Source organism: Balaenoptera physalus (genome assembly GCF_965194825.1).
Source record: "Balaenoptera physalus genome assembly, chromosome: 13".
NCBI lineage: Eukaryota > Metazoa > Chordata > Mammalia > Artiodactyla > Balaenopteridae > Balaenoptera > Balaenoptera physalus.
In genome coordinates, this window is record NC_138892.1 from 31,036,288 (window position 1) to 31,058,532 (window position 22,245).

General features: G+C 41.9%; 2 protein-coding genes across 5 annotated transcripts in view; both read left to right on the forward strand.

The window, feature by feature from the left end:
• Window positions 1–950: 950 nt before the first annotated feature.
• Window positions 951–22,245, forward strand: part of POC1B (POC1 centriolar protein B) — a 145,200-nt gene continuing 123,905 nt past the window's right edge. For all 4 annotated transcript variants that reach the window (XM_082419017.1, XM_082419018.1, XM_082419015.1 and 1 more), the window contains exons 1-2: window positions 951–1,140; window positions 1,808–1,892. In XM_082419017.1, the coding sequence (XP_082275143.1) occupies window positions 1,126–1,140; window positions 1,808–1,892 (100 nt within the window). In that variant the 5' untranslated portion in view covers window positions 951–1,125. The remainder of the gene's footprint in view (window positions 1,141–1,807; window positions 1,893–22,245) is intronic.
• Window positions 2,005–7,303, forward strand: GALNT4 (polypeptide N-acetylgalactosaminyltransferase 4). Its single transcript, XM_082418999.1, has one exon. The coding sequence runs from the start codon at window positions 2,460–2,462 to the stop codon at window positions 4,206–4,208; it is 1,749 nt and encodes a 582-aa protein (XP_082275125.1). The 5' UTR covers window positions 2,005–2,459; the 3' UTR covers window positions 4,209–7,303.

Genomic DNA, 22,245 nt, shown 5'->3' on the forward strand with positions numbered 1-22,245 from the left:
CTAGTTAATCTGTAATTTTGGTGTATAGTTTATCTTTCATTTGCATAGAATGTGTATATTACCAGCTGTGGTCTATTATGCCATCTTATGCTGCCAAGAATCTTTATTCTGTATGTAATTTTCAGCTGAGTCCTTCAAGCTTTGAAGCAGGGTAAAAAAGGGTATGGACTTGGAACTGGAAGAGCTGTGTTTGTGTGATCTTTGATAATTAAATTAAAATATCTAAGAATCAAGTTTATAATTTGTAAAGGTTGGTAACATTTTGTAACTCTATTAACTTCATAGTGTTGCTGAAGCTCAATGATACTGTGTGTAACAAAGCCTACTGTAGCAAAGCCTATTGTTACTATGTTGCCCAATAATTTAAACAAAACAAAACAATATGTTTCTTTCTAAGTCTTCCTAAAAAGTTTAAATATGCTGCTGTATCAATTTGCTGCTCTAACGCATATGCAAATGAGATTGGAATAGAAAACGCACAGCAGAAAAACATTAAGTGGATGCACAACATTAATTCATTCATCACGTTTATCCAGCATCTACATTTATAACAAGCCAGGCATTGTGTGAAAACTAGTGATTAAATAAATTCAAGCCTGTCCTCCAGAGGTTTAGTTTCTTTGGGTATATTAATAAATAGCAAGCGGCCCCATTTCGCATCAAACTCTCTTGTGCGTCATAAGCTGTTTGGGACCAGCTTGAAATTCGCGCGGGCTGTCTCTTTAACGTGTAATAGAACTCTGATTGCATCGATCACAGGCTCATTACCCTCTCCCACCCATCGGTCTCTTTTCTATCCCGGTTACTACCCTCCTACTTGTGTCAAGTCGGGGGGAGCGCAGGTGTTAGTAAACGTTGGCTTTGATGTGTGCCGGCACCTGACCCCGGCGCTTCCCGCTTGCCAGGTGGCGGAGGCCAGGCTCTCTACGGCGCGGGCGGAGCCTCGGGGCTCGGCTGGCCATGCCTGGAGCGCGGGGTTTGACTGGGCCGTTGTTGTAGTGACCGGGAGGCGCTGCCGCTCCGGGCAGAGGGTTCCGGGCGCCGCACGGTCCCCCTTCCTATCTCACCCCCTCCCTTCCCCCAATTCCCCACACGGGCAGGAGCCAGGAGCCACCCGCTCCCCCCATGGCCTCCGCCCCGGTAAGGACGGGCTGGGGTACGCCTCCCCGGAGCCGGTCCCGCCGGCTGGGGGGCCAGGTCGGGGCCGCGCCCGCACCTGGCGGGAGATGGAGGCAGAAGTCCTCAGCTGGGTCCCGAGCCGCTAGCTCCTCGCCTCTCGCCCCGGGGTGCCGGTGACTCGTCCTCTGCCTCTGGGACACCGGGAGCGCAGAGCCCTGGCCGAGCTCCCGGGCACTCCTCCCGGAGTCCCGGAGCTCCGACAGCCCCGGCAGCTCCATGGACCCCAGAATTCTCTGAGGGTTTCCGTGGAGCGCCTGCGTCAGAATCACCTGGGAGGTTTTTGAGAAGTACCGAAGCCGGGGCCCCGCCTCGCACCTGTGACTGCGTGCCAGCGGGCGGGGCCCCGGAACGTGCATTTCAATGGAGCTGCCCAGGTGGTCCCTCGCGTGCGCTCGGTTCTGGGAAGCGCGAGTGGAGGATTCGGCCGGCTCTGCTGGGGAAGTTGGCGCTCGGCGTCCCCCTGTAGCGGTGGCCGCGTGTGCTCGCGCGGGGCGCTCCTGCTCCGCACACCCACCTTCGATGCGGCCGTTCCCGGGCCGGCCCCCGGGGGAGGGGACAGCGTTGATCCCCGACCCTCCAAATTGAAGGTCAGCATCTGCTTTCAAAACTTGACAACTTTCCTTCCCAGGAGGACCCCGTTCTGCAGCGTTATTTTAAGGGCCACAAAGCAGCGATCACCTCCGTGGACTTTAGTCCCGACGGCAAACAACTTGGTAAGTTATTTTTTTTCTTTTTGTGATGAGACGCTCAACCGGTCGGAACCCTTGCCTCTTGTCCACGCCGGGCCCCCGCGAGAACCACTGAGGACCTGTGGGTGGAGGTGGTGTTGAAAGCGGCCGAGATGCATTCGGAGCCAGAGTGGGCCCGAGCCGGGGATACCTTGGTTATCCCGGCCCCCAGCCCGGCCCCGCAGAGTCGCCTGTAGGCCTGGGCCTGGCCGACGACTTTCGCGAACTAACCACCAGGAGGAGTAAGTGGGAAGGGGCGGAGTTTGTCCTCGGCCTGGGGAGGGTGGGGTGTTGGCTGGAGAGTTTGTGAAAAGTTGTGAGACCAACAGGAGGAAGTGGGGAGAGAGGCGTTGGGGCTGTTCCGGAGGCCGAGCACGGGGTGGTCTTAGGTGACCCCCGGGGAGCCCCCGCGGCTGGAAAGGAGCCGAGCGCCTGCATGAAAGGAGGGACCTGCTGGGAAGTTCGCTTCTACCTGAGCCCGGAATTCCAGCGTCGGGTCCCGCAGCCCTTCCCCTGCGTGGTGACTCTGGTGGCCGCGTCCGCGCCCCAGCCATGAGGATCCGGATGGCCGTGAGGTGGACGTGGGCAGGCAAAAGCTGCCTGCTGCTGGCGCTTTTAACAGTGGCCTATCTCCTGGTGGAACTCTCCGTCTCCACTTTCCATGCCTCCCCAGGAGCCGGCCTTACCAGGGAGCGGGGGCCAAGACAGCTCTCAGACTCCGGGAAGAAAGCAGTGGATTTGTCTCGACCGCTTTATGAGAAGCCCCCTGCAGATTCCCATGCACTTGGGGAGTGGGGGAAAGCCAGCAAACTCCAGCTCAAGGAGGGTGAACTGAAGCAGCAAGAAGAACTCATTGAGAGATATGCCATTAATATTTACCTCAGTGACAGGATTTCCCTGCACCGCCACATAGAGGATAAAAGAATGTATGAGTGTAAATCCAAGAAATTTAACTATAGGAGACTTCCCACCACTTCTGTTATCATTGCTTTCTATAACGAAGCCTGGTCGACTTTGCTCCGCACCATCCACAGTGTTTTAGAAACTTCTCCTGCAGTCCTTTTGAAGGAGATCATCTTAGTCGATGACTTGAGCGACAGAGTTTATTTGAAGACACAACTTGAAACTTACATCAGCAATCTCGATAGAGTCCGCTTGATTAGAACAAATAAGCGGGAGGGGCTGGTTAGGGCCCGTCTGATTGGGGCCACTTTTGCCACTGGGGATGTCCTCACTTTCCTGGATTGTCACTGTGAGTGTAATACTGGTTGGCTGGAGCCACTTTTGGAAAGGATTGCTAAAGATGAAACAGCAATTGTTTGTCCGGTTATAGACACCATTGACTGGAATACTTTTGAATTCTATATGCAGACTGGGGAGCCGATGATTGGTGGGTTTGACTGGCGTCTAACGTTCCAGTGGCATTCTGTCCCCAAACACGAAAGGGAGAGGAGGAAATCGAGAATTGACCCAATCAGATCACCCACCATGGCTGGAGGACTGTTTGCTGTCAGCAAAAAATATTTTCAGTACCTTGGAACTTATGACACTGGGATGGAAGTGTGGGGAGGTGAAAATCTGGAGCTGTCTTTTAGGGTGTGGCAGTGTGGAGGTAAACTGGAGATCCACCCCTGTTCTCACGTGGGCCACGTATTCCCCAAGCGGGCGCCATACGCTCGTCCCAATTTCCTGCAGAATACTGCTCGGGCAGCGGAAGTGTGGATGGACGGGTACAAAGAGCACTTCTACAATCGAAACCCTCCAGCAAGGAAAGAAGCTTATGGCGATATTTCTGAAAGAAAATTACTACGAGAACGGCTGAGGTGCAAGAGCTTTGACTGGTATTTGAAAAATGTGTTTTCTAATTTACATGTTCCAGAGGATAGGCCAGGCTGGCACGGAGCTATTCGCAGTATTGGGATCTCTTCTGAATGTTTAGATTATAATTCTCCTGACAGCAACCCCACAGGTGCTAACCTTTCACTGTTTGGATGCCACGGTCAAGGAGGCAATCAATTCTTTGAATATACTTCAAACAAAGAAATAAGGTTTAATTCAGTGACAGAGTTATGTGCAGAGGTTGCTGAGCAAAAAAGTCACGTGGGAATGCAAAATTGTCCCAAAGATGGGTTTCCTGTTCCAGCAAACATTATTTGGTATTTTAAAGAAGATGGAACCATTTTTCATCCCCACTCAGGACTGTGTCTTAGTGCTTACCGGACACCTGAGGGCCGACCTGATGTTCAAATGCGAACTTGTGATGCTCTAGATAAAAATCAAATCTGGAAGTTTGAGAAATAGAAGAGGATAATAGCACTTTCGTCCTGAGCTGACAATAGCTTGAGGAACGTCAAAGAGCCTTCAGAGAGTCTCAGTGAAGATTGAGTTTATCAGCATTCACCCAATGGTCAGTCATCTGCGAGAGCTCTGTAAAAGCTGTGGATCATTTTGGTAAAAACACTGAAACTGGGTACACAGAGAGCTGCTGTTTAATATTTCAAAGTGCCTTACTTATGGGTTGTTTTATTTAAGAGCTTTGTCAATATGGTCTCTTCTGAAAGAACTTGTCTTGAGATACACAAAACATTTAAGTGCCAGACTTAATGTTAAAGAACATAAAAGTCCATGCAAAACGAGGGGTGATTTATGTTGATGGGTAAGTTCACTGCACATCCCATCAAAAAAAAAAACAAAAACAAACAACTCAGAAATGTGCAGTTTGAGCTATTGCTATTTTTATTGTACATAGAATTTGAATTTCCTTTAGCCAGCACATTAAATTTTAGGTTTTGTTTATTTTTTTAATTCTAATTTTCCTTTACTCAAATAGAAATCAAGGAAAGTTAATCTTAAGGAGAAAGACCTGGTTTAGACATATGTGTCATTAGATGTGAATTTGAATGTGAGTTTAGAGGTCTTTTTAACATACAGACATCTCAGAAAAATATACCCATATCTGAATGAAATGAGAGATATTTCCATTCCACACTGCAAACTTGAGCTATTGGACTTAACTGATCTATACTGATACCTCACATCACTCTGATTTTGTAAGCTGTCCTCTCTTTGAACTTGTTTGTGTGTGTAGGGCATTTTCTGATTGCACTTCCTTAAGTTATGAATGTATTGGAGAGGGACTCATTCAAAATACTGTGCTTCTCTTTGTTAATGCTTAATCACTTAAAGTAAATGCTTAATCTCTTAAAATTAACACAATAGAGGACAGCTGCATTTACTGAAATGTGTGAAACTGAAAGTGGGCCCACTTCTACAAAGGCTTCGGAACTCTCCTACAGAGTTCTTGCTGATTAGGACTTTTAAGGATCAATTTTAAGAAAACAAGGGGAAAAGATAGCCTTGGCAATGGTGGATGCTGCCTTCCAGGTTGTTTTCTGCACCTAACCCTGAGCCTGGTGCTTAGGCAGCTGTCAGTAGTTGTGGGTGAATGACTGACTGAATGAATGAATGAATGGCTCAGCCGATGATTGTGACTTCGGTCAAGTCATTTGATTGACTTAGTTTGGGCCTCAGTTTCTCATCTGTAAAATGTGGGTGCTGGAGCAGGTCTTGAAGATCCCTCCAGCTCTGAAATGTTATGCTTGGACATTCAGTCACTGTGCAGTCTTTACAACACTTTTATTTCCTCCCTGCTAACGCAGGTAATGTTGTTGAGCAACGTTCAGTCCAGTTATGAAGCTGGAAAAAAGAAATGGTTTTAAAAATTAAGTGAGCTGAGCTCAACTGAAATGGTTTATTTTGGATTGAATGGAAAGTTGTGGTCACTGTTTATATTCATTTTATTTTGACAATTGCTGAACCAATTTTTGTTTTTTATCTTTAATCTTTCAAACTCCAAAAGTAATCTTTTGGGTTAAGAATATGAATATTTTCCAAACTAAATTATGCAGGAAGTAAACATACTTAAAAAAATTATTTTTACTGGTTTTATTCCAATGTTGTATCCAGGATTCAATCACAGGCTGAATTCAGAATTAAATCTTAATTAGTTCATTGTGGTCTAGATTTCTGAAAAATGCGTGCTCCATAAAGCATCAGTCCACAGTACTCGGAAGTTGTTTTCGGTGTCTACTTGACTTGGAGAGTAGGAAGTTTGCAAAATCTAAATTTAAGAAAAGTTTGTAGGATAACCATTTCAGAAAGTAAAATTGCTATGTATTTTGAACATTTTGTTTCTCTTTTGTTTCTTAAAATAAAAATGTGTTAATAACTTTCTGTATGTTATGTAGCAAAGAATTGTCCAGATTCCATGTGCAGTGTGCATGGCCCTGGGTACAATTTAGGAGGGTTTGTAATCTGCTCTGATTTGGTTAATTGGCAGCAGATATGCTCCTAAACCCACCCTCACCCCTTGCTCAGTCTGCCTTTTCGTCTTTAAAATCACCCTTTCTCTTTTTATTTATTTTTGTTGTTCTTCTTAGCCCCCTATCAAATGGAAACTAAGACTGACATATTCTAAATGTACTTACTGGAATTATTTTTATTCTAGAATCTTGCTGCTCCCATCGAAAGAAAAAGGGAGCATTGAAAAGTAAAGCGCTTAATTCTTTATTTACCTTTTGCCTAAATTGCAGGGTGTGACCTGTTAACCTTTTTGGAAAAAATTTTAGGCTAGTGTTTTATTTATATCAGTAATTTGGAATCAGTGGGCTGTTCATTCCTCACAGTAATGTAGGTAACAGAAGAATGAGACCCAATTTTCATATATAGGCATTTCCAATTTAATTCCTAAAATACACTGTAAAACTACAAACTATATTTTGATTGCCTACTTCTAACTTATTGGTACCAAAGCTCTCTTTTGCGGTAGATAATTAAGAGTTGATCTTTTAAGTTAATTCACATGCTTAAAAACAGTTTTATAAAAAATTTGGTAGACAAGAAGTTTCAACTTTAAATGGTCACTATGTTATTTAGTGTTCAGTTCTATGAATAGGTTGACTAAATAGTCATTTTTAGCAGCCATTTAAAAAAATGATAATCTAGTCATCTACAGGATCTCTATAACTCAAAATAACTTGTTTGTAAAAGAAAATTTGTCTATGCACCCAGTAGCAGGCTCCTGAGTATTCATTATATGTTGGCAAATCTAACTTTTCTAGGTGATGATAGGAGGTTAATTTTCAGTTGTGTAATTTTAGTTGGTTTAGGGTCTCGATTTTAATTAATAAAATACTTAGTTTTGGCTTGTTTGTCCTTTTCTACTGATGTTTTAATAATGTTTTAAAATGAGCACAAAGAATGTTGAGGTTCAGATTAATCTCTTTTGAACGATGAATTTTTGTGTGTGTGGTGAGCGGTTTCCATCCTTTTTTCCTTTTGTTAATGGTATTTGCAATATTGATTAAGACATATAAAATAAAATGTGTGCCTAATTATTTTTGCAAATGGATTCTGATGATTTTAGTCTCTGGGGTCACTCTTGCTGTGTACACATTTATTGATGGTAATAGAAGTAAGTTAAGCTTGTAATTATTTTACTTACTTGACAATGCAGACAGTAGAATATTTTTAAAAGTTGACTTTCATGTATTATTTTGCGAAGTGTCATTAACCAGCAAGTATTCTGAAGTGGTGTTAACACTACTCATGCATTAAATACTCATAAACAAACTGGAAAGGATCGGAGATCTCTGGGGCAAATTGGGGACACGATAAAAGGAGGCAAGTGGATACGTGGGCACCTTAGCACAAATTTCAGAACCCTGGGCCGAAAAGAAATATGTCTGTCCTGTAAACTGCATAGCTTCCCATTTCCCTCAACCTTCTCGCTGCATCACCCTGTCCCTAAGTGCAATTCCTGTCCGCCAGCAGCATCTTTGTTCCTCTTTTAGTGATTCCTGCCAAACACCCTCCACCCCTGCCTCCCCCTGTCCTGAAACACTGCCTGCGCATCACCAGCCTAAGGACTCCACTTTATAGATCAGATGTCTTATAGCCACATTTAGGATATGTGTAGTCAAGCTAAACATATTTTCACTGATCTCTTGTTTTTTTTTATGTACAGTTTAAAACGTTACTATAAATATACATGTTATGATCTTCCTAATAATGAGTAATATAATCTTGCTAGTAAGTTTCTAAGTGACTGCAACCCTATGCAAATCATTTCATCTCTCTGTGTTTCAGTTTCATGAACGTTAGAAAAAACTGGAAAATCCGTAGAGACAGTATTAGTGGCTGCCAGGGCCTGGGGGAGGCAGGAATAGAGAATGATTGCTAATGAGGATGGGTTTTTTTGGAGGGTGTGGTGGTGGCGGTGAGAATGTTCTGGAATTAGATAGTGACAATGGTTGTGCAACTTTGGGCAAAACACTGAATTGTACACTTTAAAAGGGTGAATTTGTGGTATGTGAATTGTATCTCAATTAAAAAGAAAAACTTTAGGGTAGAAAAAGAGGCTGGAGAATTTCATGTGTCTCAGAAAAGATTGCTCTTTTCTCTGTCCCTCTGTGCATACTAGACTTTAAAACAGGCCAGCAGTATTTATTGATACTTGAGTCATGCTGTAATTCAGCAGAATTAAGGAAGTTAGATAAATATGTGAATCTCCCAGCTTCATATGAGGGTGCAGGTGGAAACCAGTTTGTATTGGAGTTTTTTCTTAAAATTTCAAAAAAACCTCAATCCTTTTCAACAGGAGGTAGAGATTATTATAAAAGGTGAAACGAATTCCTAGAGTATATAATTGTCCGTGGCAGAACTGAAGACTAGAGAACTCCTTCTAACTTGCTAGTAGTCGGATACTACTTTTCCTTTTGTGCCCAACTTGACCATTTCCCAGGCTGGCTGGGGAGGGATGTCCACTGCAGGCCAGCAGTGTCCTCAGCTGTCTGATCATGATTCTAACCCATTTATTTACACTTATCTAATCCTCTTCGTAAAAGGAATAGGAGGTACTCTATTTACTTAGTACTCTTTTTTTTTAAAGTTAATTCTGCTCTGTGTCAGGTGCTGTCCTATGCTTGGGTGTACATACAGAGATGTACAAAACAGGTGTGCTTCTTATGATGGTGTGAAGAATTCACAGTCCAGTGATAGAGACAGATATTAACAAGTAAACATACAAATCATGTGCAGATACAACTTGAAACTGGAAAACAATCAAATGCTGTGAAGAAAAGGAACAGGGTTCTTTGAGGGATGAAAACTGGGGCGACGTACTTAAGTTTATGGGGTCAAAGAACACTTCTCTGTGGAAGTTAGATTTAACTCAAGACCTGAAGGAGGAGCTAGCTAGGCAAAGACTAGAGACAGAATAGAATAAGCAAAAATCAAGGGTGGGAAAGAGCTTGTCCTTGATCAAGGAAATAAAAGAAGGCCAGAATGGGTAGAGCCTGTAAACAAAGGAAGAAAGAGAGCTTTGGGAGGTGAAATTGCAGGGGGAGGCGGAGGCAGCTTGCGTTAAGTCTTTGGAGGCTATAGTGGGTTAAACAGCGACCCTCCAAAAGATATGTCCATGTCCTAATCCCTGGAACTTGTAAATGTGACTTTATTTGAAAGAAAAGGTCTTTGCAGATGTATTCAAGGATCTTGAGCAGAGATCCTCTTGAACTATCTGGGTGGGCCCTAAAATGAGACATACAGAGGAGATAAGAGGAGAAGGCCACATGAAGTCAGAGGCAGAGATTGGAATGATAGAGCCACTGGCCAGGGAGCTCCTGGAGGCACCAGCAGCTAGAAAAGGCAAGGAATGAAATCTCTAGAGCCTTTAGAGGAAGTGTGATCCTGCCAACACCTTGATTTTGGACTTCTGGCCTCCAGAACTGTGAGAGAATAAATGTCTGTTGCTTTAAGCCTCCAAGTTTTCGGTAATTTGTTATGACAGCCACAGGAAACTAAGAGGATATGTTTTAGGCTTTTGTTCTGAGAGTCATGGAAATTTGTTGAAGGATTTTAAATGAGGGAATGATACAATCTGATTTATACCTCAAAAAGATCACTCTGGTTACTACGTGGACATTTGAACCACTGTGAGTAGAGAAATCAATTAGGAGCTATTATAGTAATATCAGCAGGAGATGATGGTGGTTCAGGCTAGGATGGTGGTCTTCAAACTAGGTGATAGCCTGGGAAAGAGAGAAATTTGGGAGTTACTAGCATACAAATGGTATTTAAAGTCATGGGAATAGATGAGGTCACCTGGGAAAAACAGAACAATGAGGGCAAATGGTCCATTTCTGAGTCCTAAGGCTCTCCAACCTTTGGATCAGAAGAGGAAATGACAAAAGAATCAAAGAAGGAATAGTCGGAAAAATAGGAGGGAAACCGATTATAGTAAGGTATTATGAAAGCCAAGGTGTAGATAGAGTGGAGTAAAAATGTAGAAGAGAGAGAAGAAGATATTAAAAAATCATTAGAAAGAGTGGGGAAGGGAACTATTATAGAATTGAGCACCACCGGGCAGTGTGGAAGATCCGTGTGCAATCAGCGATCATGAATTTATAGTATTTCCAGTCTTCCTGGGAGTGTGTCTAGCAATTCTCACTGGCACAGATATAGTCTCAGAAAAGGCAGAGTGACTGGGATTTTGCCAGGGGAATTTAAAGGAAGGAGGAAAAGTCAAAGGATTGAATATATGTGTAAGAAGGGGTTTATAATCTGGATAAGGAGAGAAGTGAGGATTATAAATCAGATAGTGAAATGAAGATAGTGAAAGAGAGCCTCAGTGGAGAACATAGGTCAGTGGATTGGAGTTCTGGATGAGTTAGAAGCTCATCCAGAAAAGAAGCTATAAGAAAAGCATGTTGTCAAAGGGTAGTGGGTTTCATTCAGCAATCAGGGAAGTGTTGGTTCTGCTGGGGACAAGATCCAGGGTTTGACCATGGAATGGGCTGCTGAGGAAGCAGGGAAGAAAAGGTCTTTGGAGAGGCCTGGTTGTCCCTTTGGTCTGGAATATTCTTCACCACCTCACTCTGGTTGGCTGGCTCCTTCTTTTCCTTCACGCCTCCACTTAAAATGCCACTGATTACTCCATCTGAATAAAGTATTCTATGCCCATGAAAAATTCTCATGTGACATCCTGCTTTATCTTTCATGTCTCTTAGCACAATTTAAAGTGATATGTTTGTCTGCTAATTGACTTGTTTCCCTCTTCTCTGCTTAAATTTAAGCCTATACCAGGGCTCCCTGTTTTACAAATAAAGTAGCTCGGCACAAAGAGGCACATGGAAAAGTGCTGGCAAGATAATCATTGGTCTTTGCTTTGGGTGTTGTCATGGCTAAAGCAGATTTTGCTGGGAGAACGGTGATAGGTGTACTGTTCATATGGCTTTGGAGAAAGATGATATTTTCTTCCATTAAGATCCTGTGTCTGAGATGCAATATAGATTTTAGCACTTGAAAATGCTGCCCGAGTCAAGAGCTCTCCTGCAATTTTCAAACAAGTTTGTGACCTGCCAGCATGTTTGATTTTGCGTTTATTGAAATGTTCATTAAAACAATGCGTCTACTGAAACCCAAAGAAGTTACTTAAATGAAATAAAGCTTCACACAAACTTAAATTAAAAAAAAAAAAAATTAAGCTCCCTATTCAGAGATTTTGCCTATATCGTTACTTAGGACTCTCCCCGCCCCGCCCACCATGCCTTACATGTGGTAGGGGTGAGATATCTGTTGAATGAACTAATAATACCAGGAGTTAGAACGGAGAGAAAGACTGTGACCTGAGGTAGGTGAAGTGTGAAAGAGAAAATGATTGTCGCTTGAAAGGGTTGCAGGGAACTTGATGTCCCCGAGCAGAGTCAAAGTGTAAGTAGGTTAGTAGGAGGAGGGACTTTCAGAGAGGAGGATGTGTATACAAGAGGGATCATGTAGTGGGTGTTTCTCTGGCCTGTGGTAGCTTTGGGGAAGGAGAGCATGCATGGGTACCAGGGTCAGCTAAGGGGCTATCTGGAGCATTATGGGAGAGAGTGCAGGGTAATTGATGACCAGAGGGGCTGAAGGCTTAAATTCCTGGTCATGACTGGAGGAAACAGAGCATGAAGCATGGTGGATTTATACTCAATAGCCTCTTGGAAGGTGGTGGGCTCTTGGGTTTCACAGGATGAGTTGGAAGGTGATCAGAGAGGAGAGGATGGCAAAAAATGACCACCTGTGAAATATCATCCCTCTTTATGCAGACAGAAACTGGAAGCTGAGTAACTTTGCTGAGGCGGTATAGCTGGTAAGCAGCAGAGCCTGGCCGAGCCTGACTTCCAGTCGGCCTCTGGAGCCACGCTCTTTTCTATTAGGGCAGTTTCCCAGAGGGCCACATTTAAGTTTATACAAATGGTAGAAGAGTTTAAGAGCATTTTCATGTGACGTGCACAATCTGAGCTGCACTTTAGAAGTTTCCATTTAAAATGCTATATTTTAACACTGATGTTGTCACCTTTTCCTCTTTTTGTGTTCAAGGCTACCCTGTCATTGATTCATTCCCTATTTAATCTGTGGGATGTTTGTAGAATAAATGACAGTATAGGACAAGTTTATATCTCCTTTTTCTTTCTGAATAGAGGCAGAATGAAATTGTGAATTTTAAAGTTTTTTAAGTTATTTTCCTCACAGTGAAACTATAATTAAAGTTTGCCAGAAATTCTTTTTCTATTCTGGTTCTTGATGGCAACCTGTGTAGCAGCTTTACTGAAGTTCCTCCTACTGTTATAGTTTTAAAAGTTGCTCCCAAGCGCTAAAGTAAGCTCGGGTACGCACTGAGAGGCAGTAGCAGAGTGCAGTATTTCTCAGATTTCCACGTATATCAGAATTGACTGAGAAAGTGATCAAAAGTTCAGATTCCTGGGTCTCACTCCAGAGAATGTAACTTACTAGAAATACACGTTTTTAACAAGGTCCCCAAGTAATTCCAATGGGGATAATCAGTAAATCCCCAGAGCTTCTCCAAGCGCTGGGTTCTTGGTTAAATGCCCAGGCTGTGGAGTCTGATAGACCCGGTTAAACATGGAGCTCTACTCCTTTCCATCTGCGTGACTCTGGGCAAGTTACTTCACCTCACCAAGCCTCATTTCCTCATCTGTAAAAAAGGGATAATGATAGTCACCTACCTCTTTGTGAGGATTATGTAAAAGGATGTTTACCAAGTTCTTAAAAGTACTTGGCCCACCGTGACAACTCGGGAAGGGTTTGTGTCGTTAAGATTGTCACCCCTCATTGAGATACAGAATTTGAATGAGTTAAATTTCTCTACATTGTCATTACTAAAGATTATTCTTAAAGCAGTCACAGCTCCTTTGAGACATTGCTTACACCAGCAAGCTAACTACTTAGTGTCAGCTAGCAGGAAAATTATTCCCTCATTCAGACAGGAATTTTAAGTCAGTGCCATCACTTAAGTATACTATTACATAGCACTTGGATTGTACAAACTATTCTGAAAGTATTAGATAGGGTATTAAAGTTTATCTAGTTACGATTAGAATATTGTCTTTTTTTTTTTTTTTTAACACTTTTTAATTTTATTTATTTTTTATTTATTTATTTATTTATTTATTTATGGCTGTGTTGGGTCTTCGTTTCTGTGCGAGGGCTTTCTCCAGTTGCGGCAAGCAGGGGCCACTCTTCATCGCGGTGCGCGGGCCTCTCACTATCGCGGCCTCTCTTGTTGTGGAGCACAAGCTCCAGACGCGCAGGCTCAGTAGTTGTGGCTCACGGGCCTAGTTGCTCCGCGGCATGTGGGATCTTCCCAGACCAGGGCTCGAACCCGAGTCCCCTGCATTAGCAGGCAGATTCTCAACCACTGCGCCACCAGGGAAGCCCCAGAATATTGTCTTTTTATTGTGTAACTGTCTCGCTTCTGTCTGGGTTTATGGATGTGTATGCCTGGGGATTACATTTTATTTTTCTTTTCTTAAAAATAATTATAGTGAACTCCTTCTCTTAGATTTCCTTAGAAGATTTCCTTGTTTATATTTTCCTGAAGAAGGTGGTCCAGTGTTTCTGTTGTGACCCGAAGACCAGCATGAACCTGGAAATGCAACAGAAAGTACAAAATCATGGTGCCCTCAAACTAGAGAGCTGAGTTTCATTCTGGTAGTGGGTTTTAAAGCAGAACATAATGAGGGTAGGAAATATATTGAGGGACTTCTGAAATAATTGAAAAATTCAAGAATTTCTATACGGAGGTGATTGAGTTATTAGGACTCTCTTGATTATGGAATGAAAAGGCCTAAGAGGAATATAATCCAAATTTATAAAGTTGTGAAAGATACTATATTATGAACATGGACCTTTTTAGTAAATTCTAAAATATGTACTCTTTGACCCATCAATAATTCTTTTGGGCATTTATCACAGTGTTATTTTGCATATGTCAGAAACGACACGTGTACATTGCAGCATCATTTGTAAACAACCTAAACAGGGTAGACTGGTTAAATAAATTAAGGTATAGCTACACCATAGAATACTATGCAGCTATTAAAAAGACTAAGGCCAACTTCTGCCTCCAGACACGAAAGTAACTGGTAACCAAACTTGCCCTCCAGCTGAAAACAACTGTAAAATGAGACAGAATATATGAGGCAACTGTTTTCGGGCATTGAGCAACAGGGAATGTAAACCGGTGATCCTTGCAAGAAGGAAACACCTTCTTGCAAGGAAGGTGCGCTCCTCCCTACCGCCATGGCCTTGGCTTTCTCCCCGGGGGCACTCTTCCTGCTGCACAGCAGAGGTAGAGCAAAGCGGAGCAGACAGCCTGGCTGAGCTGAGGCAGCAGAGGTCTTAGTTCTTCTGGCTGTGTCCGGGCTGAATGCATGTGGCAGGGTTCCTGAGAAGCTGCTGCTGAGTGGGGTATGTGGCCTCAGATGTCTGCGGGGCCTGCTGCAGTTTTGGCTGAGGTGCAAGTTGAGAGAGTGCGAGGTCTAGCGGAGATCCCTTCCTGCCAGGCTGGAAGAGGAATGGTGATCCCAGTGACCATGCCGGGCTAGAGAGCTCCAGCTCTAGCTCAGACAAAGGGGAGATCTTGCCCAGCACCTCAGGCGAGACGCCAGGGAGGCCAGGCCTTAGGCATCAGGACCACATCTGAAATAAAGGGCATGCCCGAAAACTAAATTTAAAACTGAAGTAGATTCGCTCTAACAAAGAATAAAACCAAGCCTGGCAAGATCAAAAGGAGTAAAACTGCACCCTAAACTCTAGTTAGTAGCACCGCTTTTTGCAGGGGTGTGGGTTAGTGATTCTGAAACCGTTTGCGTGCTCTAGACTTGAACAAAAATATATTGAGTGTAATGTGAGCCAGGTTTTTTACTGTGGGGGAAGAGAGTTATAAATGTAAGAAGAGGGAGGGCTGGAATGTATTCGGTGTGGTTAGATTGAATTAGAGTTATCAATATGAACTCATGGTTTTTAATATCTTTATCTTCATTTCTACATATTGATAGATACAGCTTTCTATTTATATCTAATTTCTTAGTTCTGCCTGCTGAGATTTCTGTTTATATCTTATTTCTTAGTTCTGTTAGCTGTCACAACAGTAGCAATGAGCAAACATAGTTTCCAGATCTTGGTTTCTAAATACCACTCTCTATTAAGAGGAATCAGAGCTTCTTGGGGAGAAAAGACCTATTCCAGGACTGGAGCAGGGAAAGTACATCTTGGAACATCTTGTAATTCTAGAAGTAAGGAAGTACTCAGAATGATGGACACATATCAGAAGGACACAGAGGCCAGCTTTAAGGGGCTCTTACTAGCCAAATCTGGAACAATATGAGTCAAAGTAAATAATGATAGCTTTGGATTATAACCCACTGAGTAAAATAATCTTGAGTTCACACTGATATAAACAAGTATTTGAATAAGTAGGTAAGTGGAGAAAAAGAGAAGATTCTTCCTTAAAATAACAAATTAACAAACAATTAATTAAACATTAATTAGTAAATCATAGAAAGAATAATGCGTTGGAAAATCATTGAAGAATGCTAAAATTAGTGGGTGATGGACTTCCCTGGTGGCACAGTGGTTAAGAATCCTTCCGCCAATGCAGGAGACACGAGTTCAAGCCCTGGTCCAGGAAGATCCCATATGCCGCGGAGCAACTAAGCCCGTGTGCCACAACTACTGAAGCCCACGTGCCTAGAGCCCATGCTCCGCAACAAGAGAAGCCACCGCAATAAGAAGCCCGTGTACTGCAACGAAGAGTAGCCCCCAGTCTCCGCGACTAGAGAAAGCCCTCTCACAGCAACAAAGACCCTACGCAGCCAAAATTAATTAATTAATTAAAAAAAAATAAAATTAGTGGGTGACAGTTTATTAAGAAAGAGGATATTTATATAGTTTACAGTATCTCCCGACAAAATACTAATTAATTACAAAGGGGAAAAATACTAACTTTACAAGGCAAAAACTACCTAAACCAAGTGATCAAAGTTAATCTCACCAATACTGGGACAGATATCAAGCATACCCTGATATCATGCACTGATAAGGGCACAACATAATTTTTGTGGTGTTCTTGTCAAAAGTGTATATTGTGAATCTAATGACAAGGAAACAACAGGAAAAAACAAACTCATTAGAAAAGAGACCAGATTTGTGATTACCAGAGGCAGTAGTGGGGGAAGGGGAATTTGGATGGAGGTGGTCAGAAGGTACAAGCCTCCAGATGTAAGGGAAATAAGCACTAGGGGTGTATAAATATAACTGACACTGCTGTACGTTGTATATAAAAGCTGTTAAGAGAGTAAACTCTAAGAGTTCTCATCATGAGGAAAAAATTTTTTTTCCCTATTTCTTTACTGGATCTATATGAGATGGTGGACGTTCACTAAACTTATTGTTGTCATCACTTGATGTGTGTAAGTCAAATCATTATGCTGTACACCTTAAACTCATACAGTGTGGTATGTCAATTATATCTCAATAAAAATGGAAGAAAAATGTAAAATAATCCAGAAAAAAAGTGATTTGACACACATATTTGCTTAAGCACATGGGAGGATACTCGAGAAAATGACTATCCTCTCTCCTATGTGCTTAAACAGATATGGTAACTATGCCTCTAGGAAGGGAAACCAGGTGGCCAAGGGCTGGAAGGAAATTTGGTAAATACTCTTGTAATACTAGAATTCTGCATCATATACATTTATTACCGTTAGAAAAGATAAGATAATTTAACAACAAATGCAATAATTGGGAGGCAGTACCATCTCTTTCCAGAAAAAGGTATTCCTCGCACAGCAAACCTCCAGTTAACTGTAGTGGATTTTGGTTGAATCAATGAGAGAGCTCGGGTTGAGGAAAGAAAGTTGTTGCTGCTTAAGGTGACACAATAGCTGTTGGCCTTTTGGACATTATGGAGAGCAAGCCATTAGTATGCTCTTTGTTGCCACCTCCAGAGACCTGACACTGGCCTAGGTGACTGTGGACATTGTTCTTTCTTTTGTCCTAATGAGGATTGCTTGAAACAATAGATTATTGTTATAAAATATAAATACTTTTTTTTTTTAATGGGTAGATTTACTAGTTAAATTTTTAACTTCCTCCCTTTGATAGTTTATCTTAAAATAGATGAGTCATATGGTGATTAGGTACAAGCTTTGACATTTTAAATGATGTGGTAATGTTTATAGAGGGTGTGGTTCACTAGAAATGTATGAAAGCAAATTCCAGGTTGACACTGTACAGCATTGACACCAATAATCAAATACCTTTTATTATCGTGGTATTAGGGTTTGGTGGGGCAGGGTTAAGGAAGTAAGGAGGGAAATTCAGTGTTGGTTTTCATAGTTTCCAATAAGAATGCATTCATGGGCTTTTTGTAGATTGTTAGTCTTTTTTTCTGTTTTCTTGAAATTTGGAAGAAAATGTAGAGTGTACCCTGAGCCACACAGTTGTAATTGGGACATCCCTGCTTCTAGTGTTTCATAATTATTAGGGCTTGGAAATGCCACCTTGCTGTAAGGTTTGGCTGTCCTTTAAACCATGCGTTCATCCTGCCGTCTCATCACTTCTCTTTAGCGGGCCTCAGGCTGATAATAGCCAAGTGTTGCTTTAATGTGGGTATGTAGCCATCAACTCTAAATTTATGATTTTTGAGCATCCACTCTGCTTAAGATGTCCTTTTCCTTTTCTGACAAAATATGTAAAGGCTCAAGTCCTGTGGCATCTTCTCAGTTAAGTGTCACGTTCTTATTCCTATGGCTCTGCCCTCTGCCCTTCTCCCCCTCCCCCGCCCATGCCACCCCCAATCAATTGTTGCTTCGCCATGATCCTATAATAACATTTTTTCTGGTCCTTGTCATATTGAACGTTAGTGACCCTGTAAACCTTCAATGAGTTCATGGATCAATTGTGTATATTAACTCTCTCCACTGCCTCCCTCCCATTTTCTCCTCAACCCACACCATTCCAGCTTTGATCCCACCACTTCACTGAAACAATTCTTGTTGCCAAGCCAACGTTTGATCCTCGGGCCTAGGGCTGGCTTCTTGGGCAAATGACCTGTATCGTTGCGCAGGTCCCATCCTTGGTTTAATGCCCTGCTGTCATGGTCTTGAAATTCTTAATGATTTCCTACAAGGGTCCCCACATTTACACTGGACCCCCCAAATTATGTAGCTGGTCGTGTTCAGGCCTGATCTTAACCAGGTCTCTTCAAAGCACTTGACACAGCCCGTCAGCCTCTTGGAACACATCCTGAATTCCTGGACACCACAGTCTCCTTGGCCCCTCCCACTCCATTTATGGCTCCTTCCTGTATCTTCCTTCTCTCCAGGTTAAGTATCTGCTCCCTCTTCTTCATCTAGACTCACTGCCTGAGTGATCCCATCCAGTTTCCAGTCTTTAATGTATTATCTACACTGTTGCTGCTGACAGTAACAAAAATTAAAACGACAGTAATAATAGCTACATTTGAGCGTTTTCTGTGTGCCAGGCATGTCTTCTGAGTGTTATTTCACTTAATACTTTAAACGCCTTAATCTCATTTAATCTCTCTAAGATTCACCTGGGTGCGCACGCCAAAAGCTGGGCACCTTTGTTTCTTTTCTTTCTTTCCCCCTCACATCTAATGCGTTTGCAAGCCTTGTGGACTCCATCTTTATGATGTATCTAGGTTTTGACTGCTTCTACCATTTCCACAGCCTTCAGCCTAGTCCAGACCACCACCTTCTGGCCGGATTATTGCAATAGCCTCCTGATTGATTTCCTTCTTCCCGCTGTGTGTACTCCACACAACAGCCAGAGTGAGATTTTTTGTTCGTTTCGTCTAAACATTTTATTAAAGTGTAAGATATGTACCAAAATTGGACAGCTTGCTGAATTTCCACAACTGTGACATGCCCATTTTGCCAACATCCAGAGTGAGAAGCCCTCTTGTGCTCCCTTCTAGCCACTATCCTCCCTCCCTGCCACACACATGATCTCTATGCTGACTCCTAACTCCATAGATTAGTTTTGCTTCTTCTTGAACTTCATATAAATGAAATTTAATTACATGTTAGGTACACAGTATGAACATACCACAATTTATGTATCCGTTTGACTTTGATGGGCAGTTGGGTTTCTAGTTTTGGTCTTCTTTGAATAGTACTTCCGCAAACATTATTGTACATGTTTTCTGCTAAACATGCATAAGAATTTCTGTAGGTATATACCTAGGAGTCAAATTCTGAGTCAGATGGTAAGTGTACATTCAGCTTCAACAGATTTCAAAACAATTTTCCAAGGGTGCTTAAAACGACCAGCATTATTTGAGAGCTCCACTTGTTACACATACTCACCAAGATTTGGTACTATTTATCTCTCTTATTGTAGCCATTCTAATGAGAGTGTGGTGATATCTTATTGTGGTTTTAATTTGCACTTTCCTAGTGACTAATGGATTTGAGCACCTTTAAATATGTTCATCGACCATTTGCATAGCCTCCTTTATGAAGTGCCTGTTTAAGCCCTTTGCCTATGTATTTGCCTATCGCATTTTCCTGCCTTTCCTTATTGATTTGTAGGATTCTTTATATATTCTTTATTATATGTTGGATAAATGTATTGTAAATATCTTTTTCCTCTCTGTGGCTTGCGTTTTCACTTGCTTGGCGGTATCTTTCAATGAACAAAATTTCTTAATTTTAGTGTAGTACAAGTTATCATTCTTTTCTTTTAGTAATTTTAGTAATTTAGTCATTTTCAGGTATTATCTAAGCAATCATTGCCTACCCCAGTGGCCATGAAGATATTCCCCTAAGTTCTCTTCTAAAAGCTTATTGTTTTACCGATCACATTTAGATCTGCAATCCATGCAGAATTACTTTTGTGTACAGTATAAAGTGTAGAAGTCAAGGTACGTTTTTTTTCCTTGTGAATACCCAATCGACCCAACATCATTTTTGCAAAGATCATCCTTTTCTCACTGTCAGAGTGGCAGTTTTCTTAAATCAGATCACAAGATCCTCCCGCTTATAATCCTTCAGCGGCTGAGAACTAAATACACACCTCTCACCATGGCTCCTTGCTGGCATCAGCTTCTCCCTGGGCTCCCATCTTGTTCTCTTTTTCTCCCCCCGTGGACATGCTGGGCTCCTTGCTGCTCCTCAGGTTGGCAAGTGCATTGCTGTCTCAGGCCCTCGCACGTGGAGTCCTCCTGCCCAGAGTGCTCTTTCTTCACGTCTTAGCCTGGATCACTCCCCATTTCACTCAAGTGTCCGCTCGAATGTCTCTTCCTTGGAAAGGACCACTAACTACCCCATATAACGTTAAGAATATGGTCAAAAGGTATAAGCTTCCACTTATAAGTACTAGGGATGTAATATACAACATGATTAATACAATTAACACTGCTGTATGTTATATGTGAAAGTTAAGAGAGTAAATCTTAGAAGAGTTCTCATCACAAGGAAAAAAAAGTTTTTTTTTCTTTAATGAGAAATATGAAATGATGAATGTTCACTAAACCTATAGTGGTAATCATTTCATGATGTATATCTCAAACCTGGAAGAAAAAGAGTAAATAATATATAAAAGTCCTCTGAACATGTATGATATTATAATCTAATGAACCATCTCCTGCTCTATTGTGATTCCTTGAGGGTGAGAGATTGTGTCTTACTCCCTTTTGTAGCTCTTGTTTGTAGCATAATACCTTAGAACTCAGCTAGAGTCCCCAATATAATGCATGATAATTCATTGTTTTCCCTATTTTGCCCACATTAGCCCCAGATGTTTCAAACCCTGATTTATTTAATAATTTGATGAGCTGTAATGGAATATCAACTTTTTGTACTTTTAAAAAAAGGGGGGCTTCCCTGGTGGCGCAGTGGTTGAGAATCTGCCTGCTAATGCAGGGGACACGGGTTCGAGCCCTGGTCTGGGAAGATCCCACATGCCGCGGAGCAACTAGGCCCGTGAGCCACAACTACTGAGCCTGCGTGTCTGGAGCCTGTGCTCCGCAGCAAGAGAGGCCGCGATAGTGAGAGGCCCGCGCACCGCGATGAAGAGTGGCCCCCACTTGCCACAACTAGAGAAAGCCCTCGCACAGAAACGAAGACCCAACACAGCCAAAATAAAATAAATAAATAAACAAATGTGGGGTTAAAAAAAAAAAGAAAAACCCAAAGCCAAAAAGCTATAAAAAAAAAAGGGGGGGGGTAGTATACAGCTTATAAACTCACTTTAACTATTTTACGTGGAAACATTGCATAGGCCAAGTCCAGATGAATTTTATCTATGGCTAAGGAACTTAGAAGGTTTTCAGTGACTTTATATTTCTCTTCTAACAGTAATACTAATTGTATTTCAAGTTTATAAAGTTGTATTTTTTCTAAACATTCTACAATCTAGGCTTAGTGATTCTCATTGACCTGGTTCCTCTCACTGGGGCTATTTTGGGGCTGCATGAATATATAAAATTTGGTTTTAGGGCAAGAGTTAGATCTATCTTTCATTTGTTTATTTCTTCATTCCTTGTTTAAGGCATTTATTTCCACTATTGATTTCGTTTGTTTTCCTTTTCTTAAAGCCTTAAGTTAATGTCTGAAACACATGATTCTTTTATTAATTGTAGAATGTCATAACAGAGCAAAAAGTGTGTTTTAAGATTACCTTATCTAGCTATAAAAAGACATTACTGGTCAAGTAACAGAACTGGAAAACGGTAGATTAAAGTACTGTCACTGGTAAATTTTCTGAAGTTGATTACAGTGCTATTGGTATGTAAAAGAATATCTTTATTCTTAGAAAAAAACACTTAAGTATTTAGGAATAAAGGTGCCATGATGATGAATTTACTTACCCCAAAATCGCTTAGGAAAAAAAAAATTGTGTGTTTGTATGTGTGCACGCACATACATGCTTGTGTACAGAAAAAGAGTGAGCACAGGAGCAAATTATAAAC